General features: G+C 37.1%; 1 protein-coding gene across 1 annotated transcript; it reads right to left on the bottom strand.

Moving 5' to 3' along the window:
- Window positions 1-2571: 2571 nt before the first annotated feature.
- LOC141844458 (uncharacterized) lies at window positions 2572-8608 on the bottom strand. Its single transcript, XM_074732508.1, has 7 exons — window positions 8424-8608; window positions 8227-8334; window positions 3486-3555; window positions 3301-3408; window positions 3117-3203; window positions 2956-3013; window positions 2572-2865 (listed from the first exon to the last, which is right to left on the bottom strand). The coding sequence occupies exons 1-5, from the start codon at window positions 8606-8608 to the stop codon at window positions 3117-3119; spliced, it is 558 nt and encodes a 185-aa protein (XP_074588609.1). The 3' UTR covers window positions 2572-2865; window positions 2956-3013.
- Window positions 8609-10381: the final 1773 nt, after the last annotated feature.

Below are 10381 nucleotides of genomic sequence, written 5' to 3'. Positions count from 1 at the left end.
TTGCTGTCGCACAAACCATTTTCCTATGTATGAATTGGTTGTTCTTACAGTCTATGTGACTGAGCATTCCGGTTACATTTAGTCTACGTGGCTAGATATCTCTTAATGGTCTTTGTGACTATTTGTCTTTGTGGCTTCACTTGGACGAGTGGGAAATGTTAGCGGTTTCGGTAACCGCCCATCACGCACGACCTCCATGCACCCCACTTCGGCACTCCACTTCGGCACTCCGTGGAGACGCAGGCTCTCCCTATTAAAGGGAGAGGAAGGCCTTGCTACGATGGGAGTGCTTTCCTGAGAAGAAAGAAGAGGCTTGTGCTGGGTGTTCCAAGCGACGGGAGTGACTGCCGAAGAATCTGTGAACACCAGATCGAAAGATTTGGTTCGTGGAAATCTAAGGAGCTTTCCTTGTGATTGTTCCTTCAACAGAAGCAATCTCTGCCGCCGGAGCCGGAGTCGAGGCACGCTTCAACAGGTATTCCTACAAGTTTGTCTCGAAAGGAGGGGTACACAACCCCCTCAAACCAAAGGCTTCTAGTTAAAAATGGCAGGCGAGTTTGCGACCTAAAACAAGCGCTTCTTGAGAGGTAACCCAAACCTTTTTCCATTTTTCATTTAGAATTTTTTTTTCATTCTTAACTTTCTCTTTCTTTATTTTCAGGGTTAGCAAGTTCCACGAGCTAGCCGTGGCAACCGCCATGACCATGGTGGCCAATCCAGGAAGAAGCATAAAGATCATGTGGTAGCCGCCACGGGAGTGCCAAACCTTTCAGAGTCTAACACGGCCCAGTCGTGTGCAACAAGGGTGGCTAGGAGCATAGGAGGAAACCAGGTTGTGTTTCATACCACGGGCATGCCCCTCTTGGATGCGATAAGAAGACATATTGATCAAGGTTATTTTCCTCCCCCTTCTCCTTCATAATAAATTTCTTTGCTTCTTTTTCTTCCTTTCATATTGAGGACAATGCTTAGTTTAAGTCTGGAGATGTTTAGTTAGTTTTTCTTTATTCATCATGCATAATATTTGTTTCTTATTTATTTTTATTCCCTGTATTATCATTACTACCATGTTCATCATACATTTACACATATATTTGTTTGTTTCTTATAGCATAACCTTAGTATGTTAAAACTTAATGTCTTTATTATAGCATGCTCATATCCTTAGTAATTCATATTTTTCTATTTTATAGTAATAGGACATGAACATTATTGAGTCAAAAAATTTCACTATAGGTTTACATGTTTAGTATCTCCTTTTACTTACACATAAAACTTAGTTTTAAAAATTGAAGTATCCGAAAAAAGTTATTATTCATCTCATTGGTCTAATACCTTGGTATCCTCCCCTAAATGCATTTTGATTACTGGAAAAACACTTGAGTCGAGATAAAAAAATATACTTCATGTAGATAAGTGTGCTCCGTATGAACAAATAACGATTAAGTATTTATCTATTCATTAATCTTAATGTCGAGTGCTCCTTTGAGACCTTATATAGATAATGCAAAGCATTGTCAGGGGGGACGATCCTTGCATGTGGTGGCTACTATGGCTTGCCTGTGTTTTCAAAAAGTGAGTGTTAGTGTGGATCTCATAGAGGCACGGACACTTGAACGTTCTAGAGATCCGACAACCTCCATGACTATGATAATGTATGACCATATCCTTCTATTCTCGATATCTAGATTGATCAGTGAAGCATAGACCGTGTCATCCTCTTATCAATCTTTATATTTCTTGATCCCCAAGTATACTCACTCAAGTAAATGAGCTCAATATCTCATATTGACTCATTTGAGCATGACCATGCATTTCGTGGTCCTACTCTATCAAGAGGTCCCAAGATATCACTCCCGTTATATGGGAGGGATAGATCCCATCTATATCACTCACATTCCTCGATATAATTTATTGCATATCCAGTGGTTGCCTTTATAGTTCACCCTGTTACAGATGACGTTTGACAATACCAAAGTACATAACTCCTTGTGTAGGGAACCATAGTGACTTCAGGTCTAAGGACTATTCATACCAATAGTCACATGAGAAAGTTTATGATACTCATATAACGATCCATGAAACTTTATCATCGCGGATTAATTCAGTATACATTCTCTAATGTATACTCATGTGTCAACTCGATATCCCATATCCATGACTTGTGAGATCAAGTCATCCAGCTGACCTACATGCTAGTCTCAATCATTAACATCGTCCCTGAATATTAATGCTTGACTAGATTCAAAAAAATGTTAATAGACAACGCGGAAAACGCAATCTTTGTGGGTTAAAAAGCGTTGTAAGAGGCCCTGTTGTAAAAGGGGTCCCTCAACGACAACGCTTTTTAAGCGTTGTCTTTGTTAACATCGACAACACCTTCGCAACGCAGAAAAAGCGTTGTAAATATTACAACGTTTTTTGCGACGCTTTAAAAACGTTGTTTTTAATAGGTATGACAACACATTTTGCAACGGTTAAAAAGCGTTGTAATTTTGTTACAAATTGCTTGGGTTTTGCAACGTTTTTAAAAGCGTTGTCTTTTGATTTGTTTAGCAGTAAATACAGGTTCATAACACAAATTCATAACATACAGCAGGTCGATAACATACAACTTATACAAGTTCATAACACAAATTCAAGTTACAACTTCCAACATAGAAGCTCCATAATTAACAGTAGCAGGTCCATAACAAAGGTTTCAACGCAACAGAATATCCTCCAACAGCAGCAGAAATAGAACAGGTGCATCACAACATTAGCAGCACCAAGTAACAGCAAGTGCATCACCAAGTATGGGCACAACATTAGCATCACCAAGTAACAGCAGCAGAAATAGAACAGGTCCATCTGCCAAATACCAGCCTGCCAAAAGATAATACTAATTTATCCAAAATATGGGCACAACAGCAGCAGATTTATACACAATAAACTATGGAGATCAGCATTCCATACCTACTCATAAACAGCAGCAGCAGAATTAATCACAAACAGCAGAATTATACACAATGAACTATGGAGATCAGCATTCCATACACAACAACAGCAGCAGAATTAATCACAAACAAATATATTTATTACAAATAAATGGAATTATGGAGATCAGCATTCCATACCTACTCATAAATATGATCTTGTATACAGTCTGCCACCTCGGAACGCACCTCATCAATTTCTGCCCGAGTGTACTCAGCTGCGTTGAACTATGAACACACATATAGATTAAGTTAATTGGAAAAACAATCAACACTAACTTTGGAAAATGATAAATGGTTTATTTGAAGTGATTTGAACAAGTACTATTGATTGTAGTCCATCTCTTTCAATAGTTTCAATTTCTGCAATAATCTGTCTCATAAATCTCATCACATAATAACCACATTGTTTCCCATCTGGTTGTTGAGGAGCCTGTGGTAATTGGACTCCACTATCAGTTAAAAGACAAATACACACATTAAGACCATATCAAACATAATTACACATACCTGTAGTATTTCCCACACTGATTTTTTCTGACCTTTCCTTCCCTTGTTTGAATTAAACAATCTCAAAGCCCTACATACGTTAATAAAATATGATATATTATGTTTGGTAAGGGGTAATGTGGGTTGTAATGTAATCAGGATTACATTACCGGATAGATTAATTTGTTTGGTAATATTTCCAATATGTAATGTAATGTAATTGGATTACAAAAACAGAATAAAGATTCGTAATCTCGATTACAAAGAAAATCTTATGGGAATCCCGATTACATTACGGACTGTATTTTCATCGTGCCTAATATATCCCTCGGCTCCTCACCCTTTCGCCCCGAACAACCTCACCGCCGTGCGACGCCGAAACCTCACAACCCTTTCGCCGCGCGACGCCGAAACTCACTGCCCTCCGCTCCTTTCCCTTTCGCCCCGGACCACCCTCACCTCACCACCCTCCGCTCCTCACCCGTTCGCCGCGCGACGGCGAAAGAAAGACAACCCTCCCTCTGTTCCTCACCCGTTCGCCGCGCGATGCCGAAAGAAAGACAACCCTCTGTTCCTCACCCTTTCGCCCCGGACCACCCTCACCGATTCCAATCGCAGGCCCCTTCTCTTCTTCTTTTTCCAATCGGTGAAACCTCACAAGCCCTAGTTGCTGCTCTTCTTCTACGACAGCACAAGCAACAGAAAGAGGTTAGTGGTCTTTTCTTCTTCTACGGCAACAAAAGTATGTAGAGAAGAGGCTTTTCTTCTTGTACAGAATTTTCTTTTGGTATCTAGAGATTATTAGAGGGCTTTTCACTGCTTTGGATTGATATTGTGATTGGGAGGATTGAGAAGTCACTTGATTTGTTCAATTTCCAGTTTACTCTTGCTGTCCATAGACATGTTGAACAATTTTCATTAACTAGATTAGTTTCTAGTCTTTCTTGTGTGTTTGAAGCATCTATCTTCTTGCATGGTAATGGGTGGTCGCATCGTTCGCACAAGTCACAGTAATCTTGCAGATAAACTGACTGTCGGTAATTTGATAATGAAAATTTGGAAAAAAAAATTTGGATTTTAGCAGTTGCTCCAATTGAAGCATCTATGTTAATAAGTTTATGTTGAGAACCTCCAATTGAAAGCTTTGCACTTCAAACTATTTTTGTTTTTTGTGAATGAAGTTGCTCTTTTGTTACTTCTGTTCTCTCTTATCCTTTTAGTTGGCTGCTGTTATTGGCCCCCCAAATCCTCTACATTAACATGCTTGCTTGATCAAATTTAATAGCTTCCCAATTATTATTGGAAATCTCATGATGGTTCTTTTCTTCTTCTCTTTTCTTTTTTTGAGGGGCTAATCTACATGTCTATTTATCTTTTTTTTGAGCTATTAATCATTTTTGTTATAGGTGGACATGACTTCTAAAGCTTCAGAAGAATCTTGCAACTCAAGAAGACCAGGAAAAACAAACATCAATGGACTAGTAAAGAAGATGGTGCACTTATCGAAGCATTGATGCAATTAAACAATGTGGGAGGGCTTAGGAACAAGAATGAGAAAGGTTTTAGGCCAGGGCATGGACAAAAACTACAACAAATGCTTGATGTTAGCTTGCCTGGACATGGAATTAAGGCAAAACCACACATTGAATCAATGTTAAGAACTTTCCAGAAGCTCCACAATATTGTGCATGACATGTTGTATGGAGTTGGTAGTAGCGGTTTTGGTTGGGACTCAGAGAAAAAATGTGTTACAGCTGAAAACGATGTGTGGGTTGAATATCTTAAGGTAATTTAATTTATTATTAAATTTGTTAATTATTTCCATTTGTTTAGTTGCTAATATAATTTTTGGTAATATAGACTCATCCAGATGCAGAACAGTTTAGATACAAGTCATTGTCGTACTATGAGGAACTTTCTATCTTTGGTGGAGATCGTGCATCTGGGAAAGATGTCTAAGTCCTGCTGATATTGTGGAAGAATTAGACAAAATTGCAGATGAAATGATGATGAAAGTATGGGTGTTGATGGGGATTCTACGCCATATGACCAAGCTTTCATGTTTGGATCAAAGGAAGAGGGTTCTAAGCCAAAAAAGAGAAAGAGCGAGAGCATTAAAGATTTGTCTCAGGTTATTAGAGAGACGACAGCTATTCTTGGAGAAGAGCTTAACAAGGCAAGTAACCGATTGAGTAAAGCATTGGAATATGATGAAGGCGCTGAAAAAAGAATGAAGGTCAATGAGGTTTTAACAAACTTATCTGGCCTTAGCATGTTGGAGCGACATAAAGCGACAAGAAAAATTGGTTGTGACCGTGAGACTACAGATATTTTCTTCACTATACCAGATGATGAGAAAGAAGTTTGGGTAAAAGCATTATTGAGTGGACATATTTGAGGGGTACAGCTTGTGGGTTTTGTGGACATGGCTTTGGACAAGTTAAACTTGTGATTTCATCGTCAAGCTAATTTTGCAAGTTAAACAACCATTTTGTCTTCAGTTTGAATATTTATATTGAGGCTTACTCCTCTAAATTTGCAAGTTAAACTTGTGATTTCATCTCTTGCTTTTTTCTATGAATTTTGTCAATTTCTTTTGATGAAATTATTGATCCTGTCTGATTGTCAACAAGCCTGTAATTGTAGCCTCTCAGCTTCTTGATGAAATTTGCAATTCTGCTGCCAAAATGGGTAGTCATCTTGATCTATTGTTTTTGTCTACCTCTCCCCAGTAGCCCAGTAGCCCTTTTCCTAGATCGCACATTGTTACATGGCGTTGTATGTAAACCCTGGCTATTGCATTCAACTGCATAGTGCAAATGTCTAATTTTTTTGCTTATGATCTATTTGGTTCTTGTTCTGTTTGGCTCTGGAATAAATTAATTACAAATATAGTACATGAACTACAAGAAAAACAGTCATAGACATCGGTGGAAAACCGATGTCTATGAGAAAATCGACCGATGTCTATGAAGGCGATGTAAAAGGTCTGACATTTTAGACATCGGTTTTTAACCGATGTAATATCACTCAACGACATCGGTTTGTAACCGATGTAGTAGTATCACTCAAAGACATCGGTTATGCAACGGTATAAAACCGATGTAATATCTGTTTAACATCAATTTTAGCAACGGTTTTTGACCGATGTAATATCACTCAACGACATCGATTTTGCAACGGTGAAAAACCGTTGTAATATCTGTTTAACATCAAATTTAACAACGGTTTTCGACCGATGTAATATCACTTAATGACATCGGTTTCGCAACGGTGTAAAACCGATGTAATATCTGTTTAACATCAAATTTAACAACGATTTTCGACCGATGTAATATCACTCAACGACATTAGTTCTGCAACGGTGTAAAATCGATGTAATATCTGTTTAACATCAATTTTAACAACGGTTTTCGACCGATGTAATATCACTTAACGACAACGCTTCCAAACCGATGTCATTGAATTTAAAACTGTTGTAATAACACTTATTTTTTTAATGTTGTTTGTAAATTATGATCGAGCAAGATTACAAAATTATCATAATATTATAAATTCACCAAACAAATTACAAATAGAAAAGCACCGATATATTTAATCACCTCAATATTTACAAATAACCAAAAGTAACTAACACAAATATTCTTCTTGCAACATATTACATATTCCCTCAGCGTTTTCATCCTCAGAAGGAACTAATAGAATCCTCAGCGTTTACAAATAACCTTTTGACTGTTGTACTTCTTCTACAGATACAAAATCTCCATCTAGCATAGCAATGAATCATGAGCCACTCCATTCACTTACTTGGAACAGGCTTGGACCAGCAAGCTTTAAATTCTTGGATGCTCTCCGTAGACTTCTGTTCTTCCTTTAATGCATCAAATTGTATGACTGAAGTCTCTTTCACTGTTACCTAAAAATATGTAAATACAAGAAAAGAATTCAGAAAATATGTAATTTCCAAGTACAAGTAAAAGAATGTCAACAAGTTATGAGGTTCATGTTTAGGATTTTTCACAAAAAATAAATAAAAAACTGACCACAGCAACAAGAAAAGCAGCCTTCAGATTCCCACAAACTTCACAGCAAGCTTTCGTCGTCAAAAAAGGAAACCACCTACAAAAGAAAATCGCTTGACTAAGTTTGGTATTTCACTGCAATGCAACCCCATGCAGCTTTAAGATAAAATAACCGAAACTAGCATATTAACCCGAAACTACAAAATTTTCAAAATTTGAATACCTTTCCTACTCAAATGTAATCTAGCATGCATTCAGCCCACTCGGATCGCACTTCATTAATTTCAACCAGTGAGTATTTGAGATTTATAAACTGTAAAAACACATAAATAATATATTAGTAAAACTACGTACTAAACATTTCTAGTTTAGTTGCTCACAGAGATACAAAGTAACCTATATGGAAGATATTACCATTGATGGAAGTGATTCCTTGTCGCCAACTCCAAAATTTTCAATTATATCTTTCATATATCGCATGATATAAAAACCACATTGCTTCGCATCCGGTTGTCGAGGAGCCTATGTTAGAAAAGAAATATTTAAATAACTCATTCGAGGACAGTGAAACAGTTGCTAATCACAAGGACATACCTTGACAACTTCCCATGTTGGTTGTTTTTTCCCTTTCCTTCCCGCCTCCGCATTATACAATGTCAAGGCCCTTCATGCATATAAGAGTTTAATGTAAGAAAAGAACATGTTTCAACAAAGGTAAGAAAAGAACCCAAAAAACTTACATGTTGACCACATATTTCCAATCTTGATCATGGATGCGGTGTCTAAGAGGATCCAACAAATAAACAATCTCCTTTTCAACATTGAGGATAGTCAAAATCCAGTGAAAACTACTCAAAGAGATATAATTAGTGCATGCAATCGGACAAGTTCTCAAAATATGCAAGTGAGAGTGATATATAATGTTATTCTTACTCACCCAATATTGCATGGCACAACCACCAATTGGCCAGTTGAGGTACCAATTAGCCCAGTAGATAAGTAAGAAGCCCTTTTATTCAACTGTTCTTGGATGAAATCTATATTCTGATTTTTTGATGGGACATACTCCACAGGCACTGGATCCACCAATTTGAAATCCTTCAGTAACATCTTTTCCTGCATCTTTCTATATAGATGCCTACAATTGGAAATTAACCCAAAAAAATTAGGAAATCTAAGTTAATGAAACACATAAATAAAGTACAATATAATTGAAAGCATACCACATATACACAACTATGCAAGTGTCTATAATAGGCATCAATTCACAAAAAGGAAATATGTCATCGCAGTTAACATGGACTGTACGCCCCATGCCAAATACGTCTGGATCTAATTCCAAAATCACATTCTCTGTTTCGTCAAGGCGCTGAAAATAACTATATAATATGTGTAAGGGTCTTGGCATTTTTCCTTCTTAGTCTTCTACATATGTAGATGGACACATATATATTAGATATGTGACATACTTAAGTAGGATTAGCAGCATGTTGCACGCAAATTGTAAAAAAAGATTCCAATCCAAGTCCAAAGTCATGTGATAATCTATCCTTTGACATCCATGCTTTGTCCATTTTGTTGTACTGATGAATCAAAAATATCAAGTCAAGCAACAACAAACTTTTAAAAATGAGTGAAATAGATCATGCAAATAACACATTAGGCACCAAGTCAAGCAACAACAAACTTTTAAAAATGAGTGAAATAGATGTTTTGATATGAATTCCTCCGAATCAGTAGTTCGTATCTTGAGTTAAATCAAAGTCATCTAAGTTTATTTCATTGTATTAAATCATCTATTATGTACCTCTATCCATCATCTTCATCTTCCAGTAAAAATCAAAAACAGATTATCATTCTGTTTTGAGTGGCAAAGTAACAAAGTTCCAAAGTAGTGTAATAATTAATCGTCTTATAGAATTACTTTTGTATAAACCCCACAGGCAGCTTCAGTCATATAAAGTTGTTTTTCAGTTTTTAGTACGACCACCTAATCTATCAATGTCATGAAGGCAGAACCAAAACTATAGATAAGCAGTTAGCCAAATACATAAAGTACTCAAAGACTGAGGTAGGCATTCATGTCAATCCAAGGGCACAAACAACCCATCTATCGTAAGGAACCTAAATGTAATAACCACCTAATCTAACAGGTTTGTGACAGAATAGATTGATTTATATATATATAGGAATCATGACAAAATTAATTGCCAAAACCTTTTAAACCATTTGCTGAGATTAACTCAAATATTATATTCCTATGTATTTCACAAAGAAGAGTGCTACTGAATAATGGTGATATCATGTTAATGGATCAAGATGGTAATTGTAGAAAATTGTAAAAATAAGTTGGTTCCTCTAGCATACAAAACTAATGCAAAATGCTTTTAGAAAGATGTTGGAAGTTTTGTGGGATACACCTAAATGAAAATATGAAACATTATGGCTTATATGGATGGGAAACAAATGAGTGACAGTTGAGTGTATTCAACAAGAGAACAAGTGTGCACACACCTGAAGCTTTACTTGTGGAATGTTTGACAAGAGGGCAAGTATGCACAAATCCAAGGTGGTAGGATCTCTATTAGTTCATCGTGTCCATAGACTGCCAAACTGAGTATAAAAAGTGAATGCATCCTTGAGACAAAGTAGATATTGTAAGAAATAACAACATAGCAATAATAAAGAAGGCTTACATTTTTCTTTTCTGGATCAGGAAGGGAAATCTGTTCTAGACAGTGCTGTGGCTTCGACGGTGCTGTGGCTTCGACGGCGCTGACGAAGCCTGGGAGTCAGAGGGGCAAAAATCAAAGGCGCTGACGAAGCCTGCTGTGGCGAAGACGAAGCCTGCTGTGGCTGCGGCCCGCGAGGAAGAAGATGAACGAGGCAGAGAAA

The sequence above is a fragment of the Curcuma longa genome, chromosome 13 (genome assembly GCF_044706935.1).
Source record: "Curcuma longa cultivar G26 ecotype Majalengka, Jawa Barat chromosome 13, ITB_CL_G26_1.1, whole genome shotgun sequence".
Classification (NCBI taxonomy): domain Eukaryota; kingdom Viridiplantae; phylum Streptophyta; class Magnoliopsida; order Zingiberales; family Zingiberaceae; genus Curcuma; species Curcuma longa.
Note: the sequence above shows the minus strand (reverse complement) of the source record. Positions and strands in the feature narration are given on the sequence as shown.

Coding starts and splice junctions, on each gene's coding strand:
- LOC141844458 (XM_074732508.1), bottom strand. CDS start 8,608: ATGCAGGAAAAGATGTTACTGAAGGATTTCAAATTGGTGGATCCAGTG. Junction 8,335..8,423: donor GTTGTGCCATGCAATATTGG/GTGAGTAAGAAT, acceptor CTCTTTGAGTAG/TTTTCACTGGATTTTGACTA. Junction 3,204..3,300: donor GAGATGGACTACAATCAATA/GTACTTGTTCAA, acceptor GTGTGTTCATAG/TTCAACGCAGCTGAGTACAC.